Source organism: Oreochromis aureus, linkage group 8 (assembly GCF_013358895.1).
Source record: "Oreochromis aureus strain Israel breed Guangdong linkage group 8, ZZ_aureus, whole genome shotgun sequence".
In the NCBI taxonomy this organism is placed as follows: domain Eukaryota; kingdom Metazoa; phylum Chordata; class Actinopteri; order Cichliformes; family Cichlidae; genus Oreochromis; species Oreochromis aureus.
In genome coordinates, this window is record NC_052949.1 from 1,059,767 (window position 1) to 1,085,403 (window position 25,637).

At 45.2% G+C, this 25,637-nt stretch overlaps 3 protein-coding genes across 11 annotated transcripts in view; 2 read left to right on the plus strand and 1 right to left on the minus strand.

The window, feature by feature from the left end:
* The window catches only part of slc16a12b (solute carrier family 16 member 12b), a 10,853-nt gene extending 3,282 nt beyond the window's left edge, over positions 1-7,571 (minus strand). For 2 of the 4 annotated variants that reach the window (XM_039616404.1, XM_039616405.1), the window contains exons 1-2: positions 7,042-7,571; positions 1-25 (exon numbers count right to left, since the gene is read on the minus strand). The exon at positions 1-25 is cut by the window's left edge and continues 79 nt beyond it. In XM_039616404.1, coding sequence (XP_039472338.1) covers positions 1-25; positions 7,042-7,154 — 138 coding nt within the window. In that variant the 5' untranslated portion in view covers positions 7,155-7,571. Of the gene's footprint in view, positions 3,569-7,041 lie in introns of those variants that run through there. The other 2 variants (XR_005614075.1, XR_005614074.1) reach the window with 1 other exon arrangement.
* A 5,393-nt stretch (positions 7,572-12,964) lies between these two features.
* LOC116324401 (leukocyte cell-derived chemotaxin-2-like) lies at positions 12,965-13,616 on the plus strand (the record flags this gene model as incomplete). Its single annotated transcript, XM_031744980.2, has 3 exons — positions 12,965-13,092; positions 13,187-13,338; positions 13,426-13,616. Coding segments are annotated over 3 exons (447 nt in total), but the record flags the coding sequence as incomplete, so codon positions are not given.
* A 1,189-nt stretch (positions 13,617-14,805) lies between these two features.
* LOC116324400 (microfibril-associated glycoprotein 4-like) lies at positions 14,806-22,630 on the plus strand. 6 transcript variants are annotated; one of them, XM_039616406.1, is made up of 7 exons: positions 14,806-16,813; positions 17,117-17,382; positions 17,616-17,771; positions 19,480-19,518; positions 20,793-21,105; positions 21,212-21,379; positions 21,788-22,630. In XM_039616406.1, the coding sequence occupies exons 2-7, from the start codon at positions 17,377-17,379 to the stop codon at positions 22,039-22,041; spliced, it is 936 nt and encodes a 311-aa protein (XP_039472340.1). In that variant the 5' UTR covers positions 14,806-16,813; positions 17,117-17,376; the 3' UTR covers positions 22,042-22,630. The 6 variants fall into 6 exon arrangements, with proteins under 6 accessions (XP_039472340.1, XP_039472341.1, XP_039472343.1 ...); XM_039616407.1 differs by having other exon boundaries at positions 14,806-15,695; positions 16,689-17,382; XM_039616409.1 differs by lacking the exon at positions 17,117-17,382 and having other exon boundaries at positions 14,809-15,940; positions 21,788-22,628.
* The last annotated feature ends 3,007 nt before the right edge of the window (positions 22,631-25,637 follow it).

A 25,637-nucleotide genomic window follows, 5' to 3' on the forward strand; every position in this document is an offset into this window, starting at 1 on the left:
CTCCACGAAGAAGATGGAGACACACCTGCAGACACAAGAGAGGGTTAACACTGCCCCCACGTTTGATGCTCGGCTGCAAAGACACGCTATAAAGATACACCATGACTGTCTCTGAAAAAAGCTTCAGTACACTACAGTACCCATCATTCTTTATCTTTTGCAGTCAGCTGACTTTGTAGCTCACTGATTGGATGTTTGTTGCTCTGTCAGTGCGCCCCAGGGTGGCTGTGGCTACAATGTAGCTTGCCATCACCAGTGTGTGAATGTGTGTGTGAATGGGTGGATGACTGAATGTAGTGTAAAGCGCTTTGGGGTCTTTAGGGACTAAGTAAAGCGCTATACAAATACAGGCCGTTTACCATTTAAATGCATCTTGGGAATTGTAGTTCTCCCCCCAAAACAGACTGTACATAAAGATGGACATAAAGTTGAGTCTTCAACATGCATTCTCCCTAATGCTGATTAGATTCAGAACAGGTAGTAGGGGAGGGTTTAAGGCGGGACTTCCTGTAAATAAAGCGTTGTCAGTAAACAGAACAGAAATCCTGTTCCTGTTTCCTATCAGCAGAGAGAAGGTCCCCGTTAACCAGCAGGGCAGGCGCGCGTGTGTGTGTGTGTGTTATGTAATGTGTGTCGGTCACATAACTTCAGGATTAATGTGTTGTTGTATAACTGCAGTGAGAAACATGGAGGACGGGCCGGCTCTCTGGCCTTACTGTGAGCACATAACACACACAGACGCACAAACACACTCTCTCGCAGCGAGCTGATGGAGGAGAGGTGGAGCTCTGAACACATGTTTCTGAGAAGTTTTCCAGCTGCAGCAGCAGTCGGCGCTGGTCTCCAGTTGGAGCAGGAAATGTGGGTCAAAGGTCAAAGGAGGACGCCGTGTGTCTCTGTGTTTAACCCCTTCAGCCCTGGGGGCCAGGCCACAGCTGAGCGGCAGACCCGGTGCCTCCGGTAAACTTCCTGTTTGGATGAAAGAATAACATCAGACGAGCCGGTCACTGCAAGCACCGAGGATTCCTCCGTCAGACGCCTCCACCCAGGAATCACAGCTGAGTTTCACTAATCACTGGATGGAAACAGGTTTCCTTTGCTGGCTGACATCAGTGTCAGAGCGTTTCTAAAATGTCAACCGCTCTGCCGTCCTCAGGGGGCGGAGTCGTCAACATTACACGGATGTGAGGTGCACAGGGACAGACGCTGCTGGTGGTGCAGCGGTGCAGGTGTTTGGTGTAGAAGGTGTGGGGCTGTAAATCCCCTGAGCGCAGAGCGAGCAGCAGAGCTCAAGAGTCTTTGAGCTGCACGTATCCTTCACATACAAAGACGCTCTCCTGCTGGAGAGCTCCGCTTTCAGCTTGGAACAACGTAGATGGTGAGCAAACACCGGCCGAGGCTGTTTGGAGACGTTAGCGATCTCAGAGGGAGAACCGGTCATGCAGCTTACTCCTTACAAGGAAAAAGTAATCTGAGTACTCAGATTAACTGAACCTGAAACAAGGAGCCTGCAGGCACTAGGACCATGTGCAGCCAATGCCGGCTCAGCCTCCCCCACCCATTAAAACTAGTTCCCCCCCGATGCACAGCCCCCATCTCCCAGTGAGACCAGCTACACACACACACATAATTAGATGTTGACGACGTGTGTGTGCAGGAACATGCTGCATGAATACAAACTTAAAGTCTTTGCAGACGCTTCTCTGCAGAGCCGCTGCTCTCAGATCAGTGTCACGTGTTAAAATGAGAAACATGGTGTGTTTTTGAATCTGTGTGTTCTGGTTTGATTATTACTGCCTGGTCTCACTGCTGCTCTGCGGGCCTGTGGTAAACATGCTTATGATGCTGGTTTGGTTACTCTGTAAGCACAGAACATAACGGATTATTAAATATTTTATTAATAATCTTAATCTGCAGAATAACGAGGAACTACAGTGTAAAATAGTGTACACCCCATGCCCCCCTGTAGACACACCCCTGTATGTTGCTGAAAATACCTGTGAGGTGTTTTTACTGTTATTATTCCCTGACCTGCAGAGTGTAATACTTCATCATAAACACGTAGTACTAGCTGGTGTGATGGTACTTGTAGTGCTTTTTTACTCAGTCTCAATTTTTACACGCTTCATTCAAACGAGACATGTCCCACAGATGACCACCTCTAACAAACAAGCCACAGCCGCCCAATATAATTATAAGTTACTTCTACTGAGCACGCTCATAATGCAAGGCGTTCGGACTGATGGTGTGGATGCGTGTGATGGTGGATGAGACGAAGCAGAAGTTGCATCTTTTTGTGCAGAAGGATGAATTCTGTAGACCTTGTCAGGCACGTTTGAGGCTCATACTCTTTAACTCTTTGGATGCTAAGTACCAGCAACACCAGCAACAAACATCCAGCAACACCAGCCACCAACATCCAGCAACACCAGCCACCAACATCCAGGAACACCAGCAACAAAACCCAGCAATGCAAGCACCAAACATCCAGCAACACCAGCACCAAACATCCAGGAACACCAGCAACAAACATCCAGCAACACCAGCCACCAACATCCAGCAACACCAGCCACAAACATCCAGGAACACCAGCAACAAAACCCAGCAATGCAAGCAACAAACATCCAGCAACATCAGCAACAAACATCCAGCAACACCAGCAACAAACATCCAGCAACACCAACCACCAACATCCAGGAACACCAGCAACAAACACCCAGCAATGCAAGCAACAAACATCCAGCAACACCAGCAACAAACATCCAGCAACGCCAGCATCAAACATCCAGCAACGCCAGCAACAAACATCCAGCACCAAACATCCAGCAACACCAGCAACAAACATCCAGGAATGCCAGCACCAAACATCCAGCAACACCAGCAACAAACATCCAGGAACACCAGCAACAAACATCCAGCAACACCAGCAACAAACATCCAGCAACACCAGCCACCAACATCCAGCAACACCAGCCACCAACACCCAGGAACACCAGCAACAAACACCCAGCAATGCAAGCAACAAACATCCAGCAACATCAGCAACAAACATCCAGGAATGCCAGCACCAAACATCCAGCAACACCAGCAACAAACATCCAGCAACAAACATCCAGGAATGCCAGCAACAAACATCCAGCAACACCAGCAACAAACATCCAGCAATACCAGCAACAAACATCCAGCAACGCCAGCAACAAACATCCAGGAATGCCAGCACCAAACATCCAGCAACACCAGCAACAAACATCCAGGAACACCAGCAACAAACATCCAGCAACACCAGCCACCAACATCCAGCAACACCAGCCACCAACACCCAGGAACACCAGCAACAAACACCCAGCAATGCAAGCAACAAACATCCAGCAACATCAGCAACAAACATCCAGGAATGCCAGCACCAAACATCCAGCAACACCAGCAACAACCATCCAGCCTCAAACACCCAGCAATGCAAGCAACAAACATCCAGCAACACCAGCAACAAACATCCAGCAACACCAGCCACCAACATCCAGCAACACCAGCCACCAACACCCAGGAACACCAGCAACAAACACCCAGCAATGCAAGCAACAAACATCCAGCAACACCAGCAACAAACATCCAGCAACACCAACCACCAACATCCAGGAACACCAGCAACAAACACCCAGCAATGCAAGCAACAAACATCCAGCAACACCAGCAACAAACATCCAGCAACGCCAGCATCAAACATCCAGCAACGCCAGCAACAAACATCCAGCAACAAACATCCAGCAGCAACAAACATCCAGCAAACCAGCAACAACCAGCAACATCCAGGAATGCCAGCACCAAACATCCAGCAACACCAGCAACAAACAAACATCCAGGAACACCAGCAACAAACATCCAGCAACACCAGCAACAAACATCCAGCAACACCAGCCACCAACATCCAGCAACACCAGCCACCAACACCCAGGAACACCAGCAACAAACACCCAGCAATGCAAGCAACAAACATCCAGCAACATCAGCAACAAACATCCAGGAATGCCAGCACCAAACATCCAGCAACACCAGCAACAAACATCCAGCAACAAACATCCAGGAATGCCAGCAACAAACATCCAGCAACACCAGCAACAAACATCCAGCAATACCAGCAACAAACATCCAGCAACGCCAGCAACAAACATCCAGGAATGCCAGCACCAAACATCCAGCAACACCAGCAACAAACATCCAGGAACACCAGCAACAAACATCCAGCAACACCAGCCACCAACATCCAGCAACACCAGCCACCAACACCCAGGAACACCAGCAACAAACACCCAGCAATGCAAGCAACAAACATCCAGCAACATCAGCAACAAACATCCAGGAATGCCAGCACCAAACATCCAGCAACACCAGCAACAACCATCCAGCCTCAAACACCCAGCAATGCAAGCAACAAACATCCAGCAACACCAGCAACAAACATCCAGCAACACCAGCCACCAACATCCAGCAACACCAGCCACCAACACCCAGGAACACCAGCAACAAACACCCAGCAATGCAAGCAACAAACATCCAGCAACATCAGCAACAAACATCCAGGAATACCAGCAACAAACATCCAGCAACGCCAGCATCAAACATCCAGCAACGCCAGCAACAAACATCCAGCAACATCAGCAACAAACATCCAGGAATGCCAGCACCAAACATCCAGCAACACCAGCAACAAACATCCAGCAACAAACATCCAGGAATGCCAGCAACAAACATCCAGCAACACCAGCAACAAACATCCAGCAATACCAGCAACAAACATCCAGCAACGCCAGCAACAAACATCCAGGAATGCCAGCACCAAACATCCAGCAACACCAGCAACAAACATCCAGGAACACCAGCAACAAACATCCAGCAACACCAGCCACCAACATCCAGCAACACCAGCCACCAACACCCAGGAACACCAGCAACAAACACCCAGCAATGCAAGCAACAAACATCCAGCAACATCAGCAACAAACATCCAGGAATGCCAGCACCAAACATCCAGCAACACCAGCAACAAACATCCAGCAACAAACATCCAGGAATGCCAGCAACAAACATCCAGCAACACCAGCAACAAACATCCAGCAATACCAGCAACAAACATCCAGCAACGCCAGCAATAAACATCCAGGAATGCCAGCACCAAACATCCAGCAACACCAGCAACAAACATCCAGGAACACCAGCAACAAACATCCAGCAACACCAGCCACCAACATCCAGCAACACCAGCCACCAACACCCAGGAACACCAGCAACAAACACCCAGCAATGCAAGCAACAAACATCCAGCAACATCAGCAACAAACATCCAGGAATGCCAGCACCAAACATCCAGCAACACCAGCAACAAACATCCAGCCTCAAACACCCAGCAATGCAAGCAACAAACATCCAGCAACACCAGCAACAAACATCCAGCAACACCAGCCACCAACATCCAGCAACACCAGCCACCAACACCCAGGAACACCAGCAACAAACACCCAGCAATGCAAGCAACAAACATCCAGCAACATCAGCAACAAACATCCAGGAATACCAGCAACAAACATCCAGCAACGCCAGCATCAAACATCCAGCAACGCCAGCAACAAACATCCAGCAACATCAGCAACAAACATCCAGGAATGCCAGCACCAAACATCCAGCAACACCAGCAACAAACATCCAGCAACAAACATCCAGGAATGCCAGCAACAAACATCCAGCAACACCAGCAACAAACATCCAGCAATACCAGCAACAAACATCCAGCAACGCCAGCAACAAACATCCAGGAATGCCAACACCAAACATCCAGCAACACCAGCAACAAACATCCAGGAACACCAGCAACAAACATCCAGCAACACCAGCCACCAACATCCAGCAACACCAGCCACCAACACCCAGGAACACCAGCAACAAACACCCAGCAATGCAAGCAACAAACATCCAGCAACATCAGCAACAAACATCCAGGAATGCCAGCACCAAACATCCAGCAACACCAGCAACAAACATCCAGCCTCAAACATCCAGGAATGCCAGCAACAAACATCCAGCAACACCAGCAACAAACATCCAGCAATACCAGCAACAAACATCCAGCAATACCAGCAACAAACATCCAGCAACGCCAGCATCAAACATCCAGCAACGCCAGCAACAAACATCCAGCAACACCAGCAACAAACATCCAGCAACAAACATCCAGCAACACCAGCCACCAACATGCAGCAGCTCTCTGTGTGCTCTCATTGCTCTGTAGAATTGAGAATCAGTGGTTCTGAGAGGCTGTTGAACTCTAGCCCACACATCCTTTGGCTAAGTGCTGAACTCCGCCCAGCTTCAGGCCTCAGATGCTCTTTCACACGCAGCCAAGTCACTAATTAACCTCAGTAACTGGCAGATGTTTCTCCAACAGGTTTTTTTTTTAAGTAGTACACAATGTTCCTTTTTTTTGTTGCTTGTGTAACAAAGAGAAACATGCTGCTGTATCACAATGAGAAGACTGGTTTTATTTTTTAGGCCACACCTCTGGACCGTTTTCTGTTGAATGGTTAAAGGCTGACTGCGCTCTGCTTTAACTGAGTTTGCCAATCGCTCTAATTGCCCTGAAGTCCTCGTTACTGAGTCATGTCACAGGAATGTTGTCTGCATGTCTTTGATTCTTCTTTTCACGGAAGATTTTGTTTCTGAAAATGTTTTGATTTAAACGTGTCCACATACACACTCAGGTGCCTCTTTAAAGGTGTATCAGGGCCTTAATGAACCCAAAGTGACCTCAAAATGCAAAACAACAGAAACGATTCCTGCCAGTCTCTTTTATGTTTGCACAAATCAGTAAACTCCGATATAACAGCCAGTCTGATGGACACCATCATCTGTAGCTACACTAACACGGCTGTGTGTAGTGTTGGTGTGGGCGTCCACGCGCTCTGTGCACCAAGTCCTTTGAGGTGAAGCGCCTCAGACTGCAAGGGTCCTCACACAGCTATAAAGACCAGTGCGTGTGCGTGTGAGCGTTACCTGGTCACTGCACGCGTGCACACCGTCACCATGAAGCAGCAGCCGACAATCACCCACCCCCACCCGCCATCCGGAGGCCCCCCCCGGCCGCCCCGCTGCTTTCCAGCAGCCATCGCTGCAGCTTTACCACGGAGGCTGATCCTGGAGCTTCTGGTGCAAACCTGAAGCCTGTCAGCTGCTTCACAACAGCAAAAACAAAGGTAAAAGTGTGGCTTGGACCGCAGGTGATCAGGTATCCAGGTGCACTGAGCCCTCCTCCAATGACGGGTGGAGATCGGCCAGGTGAAGCTGGGTGGCAGAGGGACAGAAGACGGAAAGAAAGACGTTCAGTTTGTTTCCAGGAGAATAAAAGTCTCCTTCATCTTCCTCTGAGTCGAACCCAGTAGAGTCCCAGTGGAGTGACAGTGAAGTTCCGCCACCCTAATTCTGTCTGTGGGTTTAAAAGTTCCTGCGATCAATGAGTGACCGCCCCCCCCCCCTCAATCATTAACCACACTGTGTGAACCCTGAGGCCCCCAGCCTGGACCTGATGAGAGCAGAGTCAGCAAAGAGCACTGCTGCGAAGGGAGCGCTTAGTTCTCCACACCCACACCTCCCCCCAGGGCCAGGGGTGGGTGGGGCCGAGTGAGGAGAGGATGTCTCAGGTGTCGGGTGACGCAAAGAAGCATTTCCAGTAAGACAGGCCAGAGAGACCACAGTGTGTTCTACAGCAACCAGTGTGTGTCACACCCAAGGGTGTACTATACACCAGGACCAGAACAAAGACAAGGATCAGGACCAGAACAAAGACTAAGACCAGGACCAGAACAAAGACTAGGACCAGAACCAGAACAAAGACTGGGATCAGAACCAGAACAGAGACTGGGACCAGGACAAGAACAAAGACTAGGACCTGAACCAGAACAAAGTCTGGGACCAGGACCAGAACAAAGACTAGGATCAGAAGCAGAACAAAGACTAGGACCAGAACCAGAACAAAGACTAGGACCAGGACCAGAACAGAGACTGGGACCAGAACCAGAACAAAGACTAGGACCAGGACCAGAACAGAGACTGGGACCAGAACAAGAACAAAGACTAGGACCAGGACCAGAAAAAAGACTAGGACCAGGACCAGAACAAAGTCTGGGACCAGAACCAAGACTAGGATCAGGACCAGAACAAAGTCTGGGACCAGAACAAAGACTAGGACCAGAACAAGAACAAAGACTAGGACCAGAACCAGAACAAAGACTAGAACCAGAACCAGAACAAAGACTAGGACCAGGACCAGAACAAAGTCTGGGACCAGAACAAAGACTAGGACCAGAACCAGAACAAAGACTGGGACCAGGACCAGAACAAAGACTAGGATCAGAAGCAGAACAGAGACTGGGACCAGAACAAGAACAAAGACTAGGACCAGGACCAGAACAAAGTCTGGGTCCAGAACAAAGACTAGAACCAGAACCAGAAAAAAGACTAGGACCAGGACCAGAACAAAGTCTGGGACCAGAACAAAGACTAGAACCAGAACCAGAACAAAGACTAGGACCAGGACCAGAACAAAGTCTGGGACCAGAACAAAGACTAGGACCAGGACCATAACAAAGAATAAGACCAGGACCCGGACTGTGTTTGTGTGTTTTCTTTAATCTATACCTGGTCCATGCTCAGGCCTGGTCCACGGTGGACTCTTCTCAGGTGTTCTGTCATGGCCACGCCTCAGGTTCTGGTTCTGTTAGGTCCTGAGAACTGTCAGAGGGGGAGGTGGAAAAAGAACCAGAGCCAGTTTTGAAGTCTGGGAAATGCTGAGGTGTCAACTTTTTAACTCCAAGAAAGAGCTGAATGTAAAGAACAGCAGCTTCCTCCAGAAGAGGCTGAAGTGAGACTGAGGAGCTCTCAGGAGCTGTGGCGCCCCCTGCTGGACCAGATGAAATGCTGCTTCACAGATGAAGTTGATCTTCTCTGCGTCTGAATGGCTCATTTCCAGATCCAGATCCTGACCCTGATCCGGATCCAGGCTCTTACGTACTTCAGATTTAAATTTCAGTTAAAGTTTCTTCTCCTAAATATATGAAATAATGCCGCTCACCTCGTCAGTGCCTCTGATCTGCTCCCATGACCTGTTTGTCAGCTGATCAGTGGTATTGATGTGTTACTGATTAGTTGAGTAATTTGAGTAATGTCCCAAATGTAAAATAATGTAGCAGAATATTAATAATCTAAGCTGGGGACAGTTGGTGCTCAGTCCTACAGAGGCTGAGGACTGCTGGCTCTGAGTTTGACAGCAGCAGTCGTCTCATGAACGCAGCCTCGAGCTCTGAGCAGCGTTTGGGAAAGCTCTGTGACGTATAAGCTGCTGTATGTCACCGTGTGTCTCCTCGATGGGCCTGCAGCTGATCGGCGCCTCCATCTGTTGACGGGCCTGCAGCTGATCGGCGCCTCCATCACTCCCTCTGTCGATGGGCCTGCTCGTCCATCGCAGGTCCTCCACCTGCTCCTCTTCACTGTCTGCTGTCAGCTGCCCGAGGCCTTCTTGGCATTCGTGTACCGACGGACCTTTAAAAAAGAAATATTGAACAGAATATTTGATATATGAAGCTAAAATTTGACACGTCCAGACTTTAAATGAAAATGTAGAGATCTGAGACAGACACGACCGTCTGCGGTGTTCTTTAATAGAGCATGAAAGTTGAATAAAAACAGTATTTTTTAAATAATTTTTGTGACTAAGACACATTGAAATGAAAACAATGGCCTGCTGGACTTTGTGTTGTTTTTTAAAGTCCTCTGATATTTCTGATGTATCTGTCTTAAATTTCAGATTCTTTCTTTTTTCATGATAAATAAGATCAAACAAGTTTAAAGGCTTTTATATGTAATATAAATTTAATATAAATATGTAATATAAATAATATAACTCTTCTAAAAACCCGCAGATCTGAGACAGAAGGACCGAAATGTGTTTGATAATCAAATGTACAAAGTTCATTAATTCACTGGTTTCCACATGAATAACATTTCAGACAATAGTAAATATTCTGGTGTGTTAAGTGTTATCAGCTGTCACTCCTACAGAGATGGCCAGCAGGTGGAGCCCTCCACCTGAGTGTGATCACCTGTGAAACACCTGGGTGCATGAGCCACGTGTGCAAATGAGCACATTAGAGTGAAAACAAGACTGAGGTCATCATATTTGGTGTGCCACCATCAGACCAGCGTCACCAGCCTTGGAGTGAAAGTTGACACAGCTCTTAACATGGACCAACAGATAAATACAGTGGTGAGAAAAAGTAATGATGCACGTTATGTCGGTCTGATCAGGCCTCACGGTCACGCTTACAGATGGCCCAGGATGCTGCTGCTCGCCTGCTGACAGGAACACACACGAGCACATTACCCTCTTGTTGCTTGTTTATCTTAGAATTCATTTTAAAATTTTATTGTTTGCTTTTAAAGATTTAAATGGCCGGGCTCCTATTTACCTGGCAGACCTTCTGCACCTCCACAGAGGTCTCTGGGATCGACTGAGCAGTCATTCCTCGCGGTCCCCATGTCGAGACTGAAACACCGGGGGTCGAGCTTTCGCTGTTGTGGCCCCCAGATTATGGAATAAGCTGCCCCTCCACATTAGGCTTTTCTCCAGAGTCAGCTCCTAGTCCGTTTGAATCTTCTTTCTTTCTTTATTCGTTTATTATTCATTTTATTGTTATTTAATTTTCTTTGTCTGTTTAATGTATGTTACTGTGTTTTACTGGAAAGCACTTTGTGCTTTGATTTTATAAATAAAGTTGGATTGGATGTGTGCAAACTGCAAAGACAGCTCACATCTGGATCCGTGTGCATTTGTACATGTGTGACTGCACTTTACTGCAAACTGTGTATGCACAATAGGAACGTGTTTTCCTCGATAACATCAGTGTCAGCTGCTCTTTCTGTTTCTCAGTCAGAGCTGTAAAGAAATAAAGAGGACCGGCCTCCATCTTCGCTGGAGGATGAGAGCCAGGATGTTGTGATCCGGCTTTCCAGGTTTAGATCAGTGATTCAGTCAGCTCACGATAAGGCTGAAGGATAAACACGAGTTAGAAAAACTGGGCCAAGTTCAAAACGTGACATTTCCACAAACACGTGCCGGCTGTGTCTGATTACGAGCAGTTCAATAAAACCATAAAACCTGCTTCTCTGTGTGGATACTGCAGCGACTCGGCCCTTTGGACACCTTACTGCTGGCCGTGTGGCTGCACTTCAGATCTTTGTAAATGTTAACAGTGTCAGGCCTCCTGCTGTGAGCAATCATCACTATGCTTTTACTTTGTCATGCGGTTTGGACCGTGCACCAACCACATTTCAGTGACTGATTAACAACGCGTGGGCTGCAGGGTTGTGCAGTGTCGTGCATGCAGACACATTGGAACAGTTTGGGCCCTTTGACCATCAGCTGTGTATAAATGTGTGTGTCCAAAAGCTGCTGCAGCCTGTTTGAGTGGGGTTAAAGGGCAAAGGGTTAAAGGGCAAAGGGTTTAAGGAAGGGTTCGTCCCACCGGTGCAAACGTTCCCGGTGTCTCCGGTGAATGACCAAACATGACGTGGTTTTGTCCTGATCCGGTTTCTGTTGTGGCTCCACTGGTAAAATGAAGGGAATCCTGTGGTGTGTAGTGGAGAGGCCCAAAGGCCGACTCAGCCGGTCCAAGGTTCAGAATAAAGTTCATGCAAAGTACAAACAGAGAATGATGAACAAACAAGCAGCAAATACAACAGTCTGCTGGTCTGAGATCAGCTGATTCATCACAACGTGATGATTTGTGTCTGTGGCAGATTCACCCAGTGTGGCGATGCTACCCTGCAGTGGGCTAACTGCATCATGGATGGAGGGGTTATTTGGCTGGTTTACCTTAAAGTTCACGTTATCCAGGTGACTGTAACAAGCAAAGGCGAGTAACTAATGATGCGTGACAGGGGAGTTAGCCAGCTAGCTTTAACTTGGAGCATGTATCTGGTCACAGTAGCTTTACACGCCCAAGGTTTCTTGTTTTATCTCGAGGTTTAACTGGTCTCAGTCTGGTCTGAGTAACGAGCACCAAACTTTCCTCCATGTTCGACATCGGCTCCTGCAGCACATCCACCCACACACTTTACACGACTTTAATGTCTTACTGGCAGCTCTGACCTTTGAACTCTGTTCAGACAATACAGATTATGATTTTACAGCATCACTGAAGGAAGAAGATGTTTTTTCCGTGAAATAATTTGATCGTGTTTGTTTTCTGGTGTTTCCAACATTCAGACTATAAAAGCTGAGAGAGAAACAGCAGAAACTCAGTATCTGAATCAAATCTGAAGACCTGAAGATGAGACGCGTCGTCGTTTTACTGGGTGAGTTTTCTGCTCTGCACTGATGATAAACCTGTTAAAAATAATCTTTAGATTTTAACATGCAAGCCTGATAATGATGATGGTGTTTAAAAACAATTTTCATTGTTACAAACATAAACTTACCTTTGTGACATTTTGGGGACCTGCTCATAAGGACTCACTGAGGACAGGGAGACACGTCAGGTCCCCACAATGCAAACATCAAACTTTCCTCGAGGTTTTGGGATTATTCAGAAATGTCATAAACTTTTATCTGTAAATGTTTGAAGATCTGAGCTTATTTTCTAACTTTGCATTTGAATAATAAGGGAATAAAATGATTAAATTTAGTAACGTAATATGAACTGTTACAAATTTAATTAACTTAATAATCTTAATTAACGTTGAACTTTAGAATAAAAGAGAAAATCAGAAAACTTTTGTCCTAAACTGTGTTTAACTACTTAAAGACCATCTTTTAGTGTTTTAACTTATATGAAAATATTTGGTCAGAATAAATATGCAATAATTCTGGTTATTTATTTTCTCCGAACTGAAAACGTTACGGCTGTGTCCCATAAAAGTCTAAATCTGTGTGTGTCCAGCTGTTTTGTGGGTGTGTGACGCCGTTAAGTTCGGTCAGCTGTGCAGCGGTAACCCGAGCAACAGCCGGAGGACGTCGGACAGATGGGGACAGGGACACTACGGAGCCCGACGGTACTCAGAGATCACGTTTTTGTTTCTGCTGGAAGATCAGTACTGTCAGGAGGGTTAAACAGCTGTTCACAGCTGGATCTCTGCTGGTTTTCAGGGTAAACGGACCCCATAGAGGTTTGGACATCAAGTGCAGAGACGGCGCCGCTGTCTACGCTCCATTTAACGGGAGGCTCAACGGGAAACTGACCGTCTACACCGACCCCACTAAGGCAGCCATCAACGAGGGCATCAACCTGTCAGGACAGGGTGCGTCATCACGCGCAGCCAGCACTAACCGAGTTACTGATCCTGGGTCCGATTCACTGATCGAAGCGTTGCGTTTGTGTCCTGCAGGTCTTTGTTTCAAGCTGTTCTACGTGAGGCCGGACCGAACCTCAGGAACGGTGAGGAAGGGGCAGAGGATCGGCACCATGCTGCCCATGCAGAGGGTTTATCCGGGAATCACCTCACACGTCCACGTCCAGATGTGTGACAAGAGCGACCCCACACCATACTTCTGATCTCCTCACTGAGGACCTGATCCAACAAACCAGGACGTCTCGTGGCTTTCTTCTGTTTCCCTTGCTTTTTTATTGAGTGAAAGAAAAATGAGTGCTGCTGTGTTTTTTAAACTGAGAATACAAACGAGTTGACACATTTGATCAGAATCACATAATAAACTGAACAATAAAGCTTTTTTCACTTTACTTTGTGTTGTATAATAAAAAGAGCAATAAACACAATACGAATAAAGAAAATAAGAATTTACTTTTATTTGTCTTCATAAATCTTAACTGGGATCAGAGACAATCATCAGTGTCCAACGTTCACAACTAAAATTGTATTAAAGATTAAAGTTGGTATTATTGAGACTGTGCAGCTGTCAGTAGCCTGATATTGTAAAACCTGGTGCATGACTCGCCCGCTCTGGTAAAACACCATCCACCAATCGCCCTGACGGTAGAACTGCACAGCTGGCTGTCGGCGGAGCTCGCGGGCACGTCACTGCAACCCCCCCTGGCTTCTGCTCCGCGGCTGCTGAGTGACCCCTCATCTGGGACTCTCCTCAGCTCTTTCTGGGATAGTGGCGCGGCTGCCCCTCTGTTGGTCTTCCTTGGTCTCTTGTGTTCTGAGGGCCTCTGGATGTCTGGAGCCTGGATCTCCACCATACCTGCTTCATGCCCTGGAGGACGGGGCTGTGGCCCCCCCACACCCTCTAGCAGATCATTACATGAAGGAACCTTTTAAATACAAGCGCGTCCATGCTCACAGGTGTACACACGGGTGCTCACACACACAAACTACACTCTTTTTGGCTCCTACCTCAAAGCACACTGTGCGCTGTCGATCTTACGTGCTGCACAATAATGTTTAATATTTAGTATTTACTGTTATATTCACATAAATCATTGTGATGATGTTGTTTATTATGTTGCTCCTTTTTTTCTTCTGCTTGTTTTCTCTTTTTTCTTTCTCAACAGGTGATCCAGGTGATTGATATATGTATTTTTTGTCTGCTTATTCTGTTGGTTTTTGTTTTTTGCCCTTTATCCCCGTTCCTCTTCCCCGCTGTTTTTCTTTCCCTCTTTCTTTCTCCCCTTTCTTTTCTTCTTTCAAGTCTGTCCCGTATTTAGCAAGTGAAAACAAAATAAAATAAACAATAAAAGGTGAATCAAATAGACCATTACGGCAAGGCTGGGATGGTCCATTTGGTAAAGTAAATCCGTTGGGCATCTTTCTTCGCCTTTAGACAATAATTCTGATGGCAAAAGAACCAAACGGGACAAAAATAAAAAATAAAAAAAAAGAACTGCATGAGGAATTTCAGGCCAAAGCCGAAAAAAAAGTCAAGAGAAAATGTTGTAAAATCTCTGTGCTTTATATCCAAGTTCTTATTATTCAGCTGGAGCAGCTGGTCCACTGCAGGTCTGTCGCACGGCGCCCTCTGCTGGCCGATTGCTGCCATTACAACCGACTTCAGCTTCTCAGACACATGAAGGAAGACTTTGATAATGATAATTTGCATAATTAAGATTAAGGAACTGACCTCCCAGCCCATTGTTCCTCAGTGGGCTGGTTTCAGTCATTCTGCAAATGTACTGTTTATAAGGTTGGGGAAACCTGCAGTCAGCTGAGACTGAAGAAGTCACCTGGATGATGACGAAACGTTTCTCCCACAAAATGCTACGTCCAGATGAACAGAATCAACTTTTGGAGATTTACCTGTGGATGGATCAGGTGGCTCTAACGATCCATCATCATGTGTCTTTATACCCACTGGAACACATCATTATAGCCCGTGTCCATTAGTACCTACTCGGCTCGACTCAGAGAATCCAGTGACATCATTAGTATGCGACACGACAACAACAAAGGTGGACGTTGAGGCGATGATGTATCTGCTGCTCAGTCTGTGGCTTTTCGTCTCACTCGGGGACCACGGTTTTGTTTTTGGAGACATTTCCCTTGTTGTCGTGTTCCAAAAATGGCGGTTTTTATTTTCGTGAACGAGAAGCTCCCACAACTCATCGAGTGACACCACTGACCAGCCAATCGGTGGCATGCAGTTTGACGACATCACATTTTAGTAACTGCTCGGATCACTTGGAACCCCAGCCGAGCAGGTACTAAAATAGTACCAGGTTCTGTGACCTAATGGGAAGCTGTGAAAACTGTGGTGAACCGTGGCGAATTGATCCGAGTAGGTACTATTGGAAAGGGGCGTATCTTTTCCTTTGACCTGCCGCCTTCTGCCCTCCTCCCCTCACCTTCACAGATGGCTGCCCCTCCCTGATCCCAGCTCTGCTCGTGGGGGTCGTTGTTGGGTTTTCTCCTGTAGAGTTTATCTTGCAGAATAACGCCCTTCCAGGTGACTGCTGTTATCATTTGGTGCTTTATAATAAACATGAATCTGAACGTGCATTCCTGTGGGTGCCAGTTCTCCCTGTGCTGACTCAGTCTGCAGTTCTGCTTCTTGAAGTTTCTGTGCTTTTGTTTTCAGTTTGTTGTCCTGATTGTCCAGCCTTACTGTGTCCCTGACATTTTGCTTGATTTTGTGTGTGTAAGCTTCAAACTACTGCAGTGCCTTTTTATTTCCTGCTTTTCTTCCCAAAGCTTTAATTCATCCATGACTCCTTCCTCTGGAATCCTGCTGTCGTCCGGCTGCTTTGGCTTGAAGCAAACGGTTTCTTCTGAAGGTCTCTGTCTCTGATGTGCTTCCTGTTTATGACTGCTGATAACACATGGACTTCCAGTAGGTACATGAAGGTGTTTCCCACAAACATTACCAGGAATGACTTCACCTGATAACGGCGCTTTGGCGACATGATAACATTCACCGCGGGTGGCCCAGATTCTACAAACTGCACATGCCTGGAAGTTTGTTCCTGGGCCAGAGGCTGGACCATCAGCCCCACGTGGTCTGCAGTCATGTATTGATTTGTTCCCTCACAGTTATCACACAGTACAAAACATTACAGATAACTTAGTGTGAAACTGAAAGTAAGGCCTGTGTCTGACAGCACGCGTGTTCTGGGTGCTGGTTTTCTGTTTGTCAGCGGTTTACTTTCCACTCAGACCTTCATGTGTTTATTTGTGTTTTTCACTTTAAATCCCAGTCACTGCAAACCACAACAGGTTCAGCTTTAGGAAAGAGTCCGGTGTTCCACATTCACAGTACACTAATGGCCAACCAACCAAACTACCAACCAACCAACCAATCAATCAATCAATCAATCAATGAGTAAGTGATTGTGCTGCCATAATAACCTGCAGTGTACACACACTCACACCCACTCTTTAAGGACTCTGGTCTGAGCTGTTTGTGTCAGTAACTCAGTACTAATTCTGACTTTATGGCTTATTGTTGTACTTTTATAGCAGCACACGAGGAAGTACAAACATGTTTTTGTTGGACTGATAGAAGAAAAACACAAACATTATCTTCTGGTCTAGAACGTGTTTACAGATTGTAAAGCTGTGTGTGTGATCAATCATTCTGATCATTTATTCTCATGTTTCTTGCTTCTGTCCTACATACTGACAGGGTTTTGGCTGATATGAAGGACAGTGGATATCCAGAGGCTGTGCTAATGTGGCAGAATAATGACTCTAACTCAAAGCTCAAGTTTGACAATAAGTCAAAGTCCTCAAGGACTATGTCAGAGCTAATAAAGGTTATAAATCACATACAGTCATCTTACCCAGATTGAACCACACAAAGCGGATCAGTTAATTATTAATCTTTCCACATAAAAAGCCCAGACTTGAGGTTTTTCATCAGATTGTTTCAGCAGAACTGTGACGATGAAGGTGAGCTCAGAACTTCAAACATCTGAAATATTCACCAGTAATTTGATATTTGATTAGATTAAAAATCAAAATCGTCTTTTTTTATTCTTTTCTTTAAATTGTTGATCTTCACGATGGTTTCATGAAATCAGAGAACGTTGGCTCTGAGGTTGAGTTTGCACTGCTGCTGAGTGACAGTCAGAAATGCAGCAGCTCTACATGATGCTGAAATAAAATGAGAATGTCTGTTCCAGCTGCTGTCAGTCCTCCTCCTCCTCCTGGTCTCTCTGCTGAGCAGCTGTGCTCCTCTCGTGCTCCCGCTGGACTGCAGCGATGTCTACAACCAAGACAGCAGCCGACCCAGCGGCGTGTACACCATCTATCCCATCGGAGCCACGTCTGCTGTCCAGGTAAACTGGAGCTCACTGGAACTGACCTGCTGCACCTCCTGAGCTACAGCCACACCACAAATTCACCAGTTTGTCAAAATATGGGAATTTTCATAATTAAACTACATTTTAATGAGACAATAAAGTAAAATATGCTTGTTTTAGTTTTAAATGTACGTGAAATCTTGTTTTTTATATGAAACAAAACGCATTCACATGTGCCTAATAATATGGCCAAATACTCATAATCAGGACGAGGTTTGTTTTACAGCCAGAACTCTTAAAATAAGAACGACACACTTACTTCCTGTCCTGGAACAACGCAACAGAAAATGTAAGGAAACCAAAACAACAGTTTTTCTTCAAATGGCTACAAAACAGGAATAAAATGAAGAACATCCAACAATTAAAGCTGACATGAAGAAAGGCTAATTTACTCTGTGGAGTCCCAAAGAATGACGCAGATTTAACTCTGTCAGTGAAACTGGATTTAATAAATAAGAGCTTAACTGTAACTTTAAAGTCAAGGTTAGCCTAAATGTAGAGTCACACTAAAGCAGCTGAAGATGTTTGGACACACGGACGCAGGTACGTTCAGCCCAGGTACGTTCAGCTTCACCCACATGCACAGTTTTCTTCTCCTGGTAACACGAGACGTCCAAACTGTCCAATCAGGTTCAACACACATGTGACTGTTACACTGTTATTATAATTATTATAACATAATAGTTTCTGAATAGTTGCTCATTAAGGTCGAGCACTAATAACTGTTAATTGTCTCATGCCTGTCAGCACATAACTCACTAAATAAATAAAGCCTGCAGGTTGGACGCTTATTGATGGCACAGTGGGTGGATTTGGAGTGTCCCTTTCACAGACGTTCAACAGTCAAACCTAAAATGTGAAACCTGCAGAATGATTCCTTTCACTTCTTACTCATATTTTTATATATACAAAAACTGAGCAATATGAAAATATTTCAGTGTGACAAACTTTCTTTCCTAATAAAAACAGTTACAAGTAAAATCATATAAAATGACACTAATCTGTTTTAATGTTGAAGATTGTTATTTTAGGCATTTAACAGTTTTTGTTCACAATCATTAAATGTTTGGATATCCTAAGAATAATATAGATTATGCATTTATACTTTTACTGTTTTTTAACCAGAAAATACACAGAAAATATCCCATCTGGTTAATTTGACAGTATATTGTGTACTCGCATGATTACACAACATATGGTTTAATTACTGAACACATTCATTTACTTCTTTTACTGTCATTTTAAACCGAATGCATCAAATGTTGGATTTGTTTTTACAACACAAAATTAAAATGTAACAGTTTTATCTTCTAAACAAACAACAAATATTTGTGACATTATTTTCAACTGTTCCAAAGAAAGAAAATCATGTTTACTCACAGGTACAGTTAATGCTTTTTTATTTTTTATTTTTTGTAATGTTGTTGATATTGAACATATTTAAAATAATATTTTAATATTCTGTGAAATGTATATGAAATATTCAGTTAAATTAAAAATAGTTTTACAGTTTAATGATACTAATTTATTTATAATGTCCAATTCATAAGGTCTGAGCTGAGCACTCAGTAGGAGGTTAAACTGGGACCAGTTACAACCAGTTCCTGCTGATACTTCTAATCAAACTGATATCAGTATTACACACTGAGATCTTTAATTAATGTGTGTGTGTGTGTGTGTGCAGGTGTACTGTGACATGGACTCACTAAATGGACGCTGGACGGTGAGTATTTGAACTCCAGCTTATTTTCATTTTGTGTGTAAAATTCAGTTTTATTTATACACCAAATCACAACAACAGTCACTTCAATGTGCTTTGTATTGTAAGGTAGACCCTACAATAATACATACAGAGAAAAACCCAACAATCATATGACCCCCTATGAGCAGCACTTTGGCGACAGTGGGAAGGAAAAACTCCCTTTTAACAGGAATGACTTGAAATGAAATGAAAATGACTCCAAGGTTCCTCACAGTGTTACTGGAGGCCAAGGTAATGCCATCCAGAGTAAGAATCTGCTTAGATACCATATTTCTAAGATTTTCAGGGCCGAGTACAATAACCTCAGTTTGATCTGAATTAAGAAGCAGAAAGTTAGCGGCCATCCAGGTCTTTATGTCTTTAAGACATTCCTGCAGTTTAACTAATTGGTGTGTGTTATCTGGCTTCATGGATAGATAGAGCTGCGTGTCATCAGCATAGCAGTGAAAATGTATGCTATGTCTTCTAATGATGCTGCTTAAGGCAGGGGTCGGCAACCTTTAACACTCAAAGAGCCACTTGGACCCAGTTTCCACAAAAGAGAGAGCACCGTGAGCCACAAATCCTTGTTGACATGTAAAATGATGATAACACTGCATATACTAGGCTAGTGTGTTGCTTGTGACCTTCACTGAGTTGAAGGTCTCTTTCAAACGAAATAAAAAGCAAAGTTAAAATATACGTGCAGCAAACCACTGTTTTGATGGACACGTGCAGTCTCTCCTAACAAGACCAGGTTTCCTCCAGAAAGTTTCCTAATTATCTATGAAGCCCACATCTTTGGTGATCACAGTGGTCGTACACAGGAAGGCAGATGATTACGGTAGCAGGTGAATGAGGTGGAAACCCTACTAGGACAAGCTGAGGCGACAGAGGTGAACAGCAGTCTCACAGAGTGTGTCCTCCTGAGGAACGAGGAGGTCAGGTGGTGCAGGAACAGGAGGGGCGGTGACCAGCATCAGCTCTGGATTTTGAGTCTGATGGTGGAGCAGCAAAGGTGTAGATAGCTCTCAGAGGAGGCTGGAGAATGGGGTCAACCAGCTCAGTAACAGGAACAGCACTGACCCTGGTGTTGATCAGAACAAGCTCATGATGACCTGATGGTGGAGAACATGAGGTGGTCGTGTGTGGAGAAAGGACACAGTGCTGTAGAAACAGTTAAAGTGTGTAAAAGACTGTAAATGTACTGTTTCCTGTCATGTGAGAGAAAACCAGTGTTTCTCTGTAATAAGCAGAGAGGAGCAGCGGTGTGGGGAAAACCTGCAAACAGGAGTCTGGCTGCACTGCTGCAGGCTTCCAGGTACTCACTGTTGGAGGCTTCAAGGAATCAGCCCAGCTGTGTGCACGATCTCCAAACTAAAGTCGCAGGGCGTTGGTGGTACCTGTCTGTGGTTCTGACTAGTCTTGAATGCCGTGTATGTCCAGCTGGTTATCCACTTTCTCGTCCCCAGGTGTTCCAGAGGAGGACGGACGGCTCGGTGAACTTCTACAGACCCTGGAGTCAATACAAGATGGGCTTCGGTAACCCTGCCAGAGAGTACTGGCTCGGTGAGCAAAGTGCAAAGCTGAAACTCTGATGTGACTTTGTGGACACATGTGGAACCAGAGAAGCTTCACATATCAGAGACTTGTGCATGTTTCTGGTTGTTTTTAGGCCTCGAGAGGCTCTTCCACCTCACTCTGAGGAAAAGGTACGAGCTGCTGGTCGACATGGAGGACTTCAGTGGAAACAAGGCGTTTGCTCGTTACTCCTCGTTCTCCATCGATCCAGAGTCCTACGGATACAGACTGCACGTGTCTGGATTCATTAACGGAGGGGCAGGTGGGGAAATATTCTGCTCTGACTCTGAGAGATGAATAAGTGTCAGGTCTTAAATCTGGTTCCCTGTTTAAACTTAGTTTGAAACCTCCAACAAGTTTAGTTCCAGAGACGTTCCAGCTGTTCCATTTACTGATGATGTCATTACAGCATCATGTGATCTTCATGCTGTTCAAACAGGAGTCGCTCACCGAGGGCTCTGCTGACTGTTTCCATGGAAACAGATAAAAAGGTTGGAGCTGTATCCCACCACAGATCAGGTGGTGTGGAGGATTCAGCAGGTAGCTGAACCTGCTGCGTCTTTGAGTCCAGTCTGTGTCGTGGTCCACTGAGAACACTCCCAGTACACCTGCTGACCAGTTTGACTGGGATTAGTGGTAATGTTGGGATTATTCATCTGTGTTTCTGCAGGAGACAGTCTGAGTGCTCACAACGGACAGAAGTTCTCCACATTTGACAAAGACCAGGACAGCTCGTCAGGAAACTGTGCCAAAAGTTTCCAGGGAGCGTTCTGGTACAACAACTGTCACCTAGCAAACCCCAATGGAGCTTATCGCTGGGGAGCTGACAGCACTTTATATGCTGTGGGAGTGGAGTGGGCACTGTGGAAAGGTCATGACTACTCCCTGAAGACCATCAGCATGAAGATCCGTCCTGTGCAGTAAATCTGCAGAATAAACACAGAGACATTTAATAAATATATAACTATAAATCTTTTACACATGACTTTTCACATTTTTACTTTGTTCATTTGACGCATTAACTGCATTATGATTATGAATTGAGTGTTTTGTATGAAACTTAAACCAAATAAATCTATATGAAGGCTGTTCAAACTGTACTACAGCAGCAAACATCAATATGAAGCAGTTACAGTAAAAAGTGAGACTGTTGCAGATTTTTAATGTGTGTTTTCACAGTTTAACAGTGTAATCAAAGACTCTCTACCTGTTTATCCATACATGACATACTGTGTACATGTTGGATTTACTTCATTCAACAGTGGACATTGGTTGCACATAGATGTTTTGCTTTGGCAGCAACGTAAACAGTTGAGTTAAATTAACACAAGTGATTCATATCCAATAAACCTGAGCATTTAGTGTTGATTAAATGTGACTGAAACGTGTTTTGATGAACTCATTTGAGCTCTTGGAAAATTTGAATCTATCACAATTTTCTCACTTTGTTCCAACACTGTTCAATAACTTTTACCCCAACACTACTTGGTCACTGAAATGCTCCATGTTTTCTTCATATTACATGTTGGTATTATATCCCAGTATCAAATACACAATTTTCCAATGGAGGCCTTATAACAGATTGTAGATGGTTGCCAGTATCCACCAGTAACCTTTCAAAATAAAATGTCTGATTTCACTTCAGTGACAACAGGTAAAGAACTGACCTGACATCACTGCTCTACTGAAACATAATCCAGCAGTAATGTCAGTTTTTCACTGTTTTGTTGAATCAATAGAAATTAGAGCTTTTCTTTTGAAAAATGTTGGAGGTAACCATCTTTGAAGAGAACAATAGAAAACATTTGCTTAAGGCCTCTGATGTCAAGATTCCGCTAAACAACAATTATAATTGTCACCAAATTGACATAATGTTAGTTTCCATTAACATTAAAATAAATTATTGGATTGGCAAACACTTTCCTGTTAACATTACCCATTTTACCCCAATTACTAAAACAATGACGACTTTGATGTCAAAACCTTTATTCAAGAGCTGCAGAAATAACATATAGAATACGTTACTCAATGAGAGTAACGTATTCTGAATACTTTGGATTACTTAATATATTATCAAGCTTTTTACAACATGAATGTACTATTGCTGTGTGATGTATTACTTTTACTGAAGGTTACTCGCCATACCAATACCAACTAGATGTTTAAATCTTAATATAAATGAGTAACAGTAGGTGGACATTAGGTAAGGCTACACTTTTTGCAGCGATCTCGTATAGAAAACTATTCCGCGTGTATATAAAACAGGTCCGTGGCTCCGAACCGTAGTAAAGGGACCTCTGGCTGATACGTCGGGTTCATGTTGGGCTCGTAGCCGAAAACTAGCTTTACTTTGTTGTCTGGGTCAACTTTGCTAGCGAGAGACAGAGAGAGGCGTTGAAAGGCTCCAATGGAACTTATTGTTTGGGAGGAAAACACAAACACAGTGTACAGTCGAGTCTAAATAGCTTACTTACAGCTGGGCTCGTCAGGCACTCTGTTTGGCTGCAGTGGTTATTATTATATTTACATGCTTCCAGCTCCCGTTTCTGCTCAGTGACAACTCGTACTTTTCCTTTCTCTCCCTCCCTCGCTCACAGACACATAACGGGTATGAATCAGAATGAGAATCAGATATACTTTATTAATCCCGAAGGAAATTATGGGTTACAGCAGGCAGGAGGAGGAGAAAAAAAACTCCACTCAGACTTAGCTCCTAATGGGAGAACAGTTTGAGAAGAGAAAAAAACACCCCAGCACAAAAAGCACATGACTGTCAACACACCATAGAAACACACGACAAGCAACAGGGGTGGGTAAGGGTGAGAGAGAGCCGGTGTAGACAGCGCATCCGGTCCTGCAGCATGTCTGCGCTGGTCCAGTCGACCCGCCATCTTCCCCGGGAGGGGACAAGCATCGAAGGCGTTTGGAAAGGGAGGCGGGATCAGTGTGTATCAGTATATGTGTGTGTGCGTGTGTGTGTGTCCCGAGTTCAGCTGAGACAGTGTCCTTCGCCCTGCCAGGCTAAGTAAACAGTCCTCCAGCCAACCCAGGTGGCCTTGCATAGGATAGGAAGAACAGTTTATGCACAGTCTGTTATCAGGGTGTTTTTGTTCGGCTCCAGCCTTGAGATCACAGCTGGCGCCGAAGTGGTAGCCGCGTGAAATGATGGTGGTTTTTACTTTAGTGCGAACAACTCACATAAATTTCAAAGCTGTTCTAACAGTCCGACACCGGTCTCTCAATCTCCCGTTGGAGAGCCGTGAGCTTCTCCATGATGTTATCATTCTTGCGCTCAAAGAGCAGGTTCTGAGAACTCGCGACCGCAGTGAGCTTCTACAAGATGTAATCCAATTTTTGCTCAGGGGTCTTACTCTGAGTGTTCACGGCAGCCGTAAGCTTCTCCAAGATCTTATCCGTGCTGCGCTCCATGAGCCCATTTTGAGAGCTCACCACTCGTCCCATCGTTTCAATCCCAGCGGGCAGCCTTGTGGGGGTTTGAACAGCCGATTCCGCTTTCTTTAATCTTCGATAAGCCAGGGCCAAGCCAGCTCCGATCAGCAAGAACCCTGTTATAATGGTTCCGAACAGGTAGATATCTTCAATGTCCTCTATCGACAGTCCCGCCAGGCACACGACCCTCCAGTTATGCCACCCGTCCATCGTGTATCCGGCAGGGAAAGTACCTCCAGGACACTCAGGCTCACCCGAGCCCAGGCTTCTCGTTGAGAAGAGGGTGTCAATTGCATTCAGGGACCAGTTGATCAAATCCATAATTCCTCTTTTAGGTTTTAGAGAACAGACTGTGAGAGAGTGTTCCAGGGAAAGGGTAAAAATAGACGAGACTAGACAAGGACACAAGAAGCTAAGCAGGGAAGATAAGGGAAGGGAGAGGAGAAAAGTGCGACCACCTTCGCCAAGAGCCAAAAGAAGAGTCCATTCTCCCTGCAGCATGGGCTACACTGCCCGTGAGGCCACAGTCTTTAGGGCTATGCCTGTAACACTCTGCCTATTGCCTTCATATTAAATCATTTTTTGAATAATAATTTTTAAAAATATTTCTTCACGTCATTATGCGGGCCGCAAGTAGAGGTGACATGAGCCGTGACATTGAGACACAGGCATTAGAGCCTCTTAATGCGTGCTTTGTTTGGGTTTCCACCGGCAACCAAAAATAGAGAGGGCATAGCCTAACATATGAAACAGGAAAAGACCGCCGTCTTCATCATTCCAAAAGCATGCTCTGTAATAGAGTGTGCTTTTGCAATGTTGAGGGTTAAACCGCTGGGCTCCCCCACCACGGACTGGCCTCTTGTAGGGAGTGATGAGGGGGAGTGGATGACCCCGGCCAGCCCACGCATGTATCAGTGAAGAAGCCCTGATGGTCACAAACCGCCTGCAGGATTATGGAGGGGAACAATTTCCTGCTTCTGTAGCACTGACCATCAGGGCTGCTGGGACGCTTGATGCAGACATGGCAGCAGTCAGTTGCACCAATAGCTTTCAAAAAGGCTCTGCGTCTT

Coding starts and splice junctions, on each gene's coding strand:
- LOC116324400 (XM_039616406.1), top strand. Junction 21,106..21,211: donor TGCCAGAGAGTACTGGCTCG/GTGAGCAAAGTG, acceptor GGTTGTTTTTAG/GCCTCGAGAGGCTCTTCCAC. Junction 21,380..21,787: donor ATTCATTAACGGAGGGGCAG/GTGGGGAAATAT, acceptor GTGTTTCTGCAG/GAGACAGTCTGAGTGCTCAC.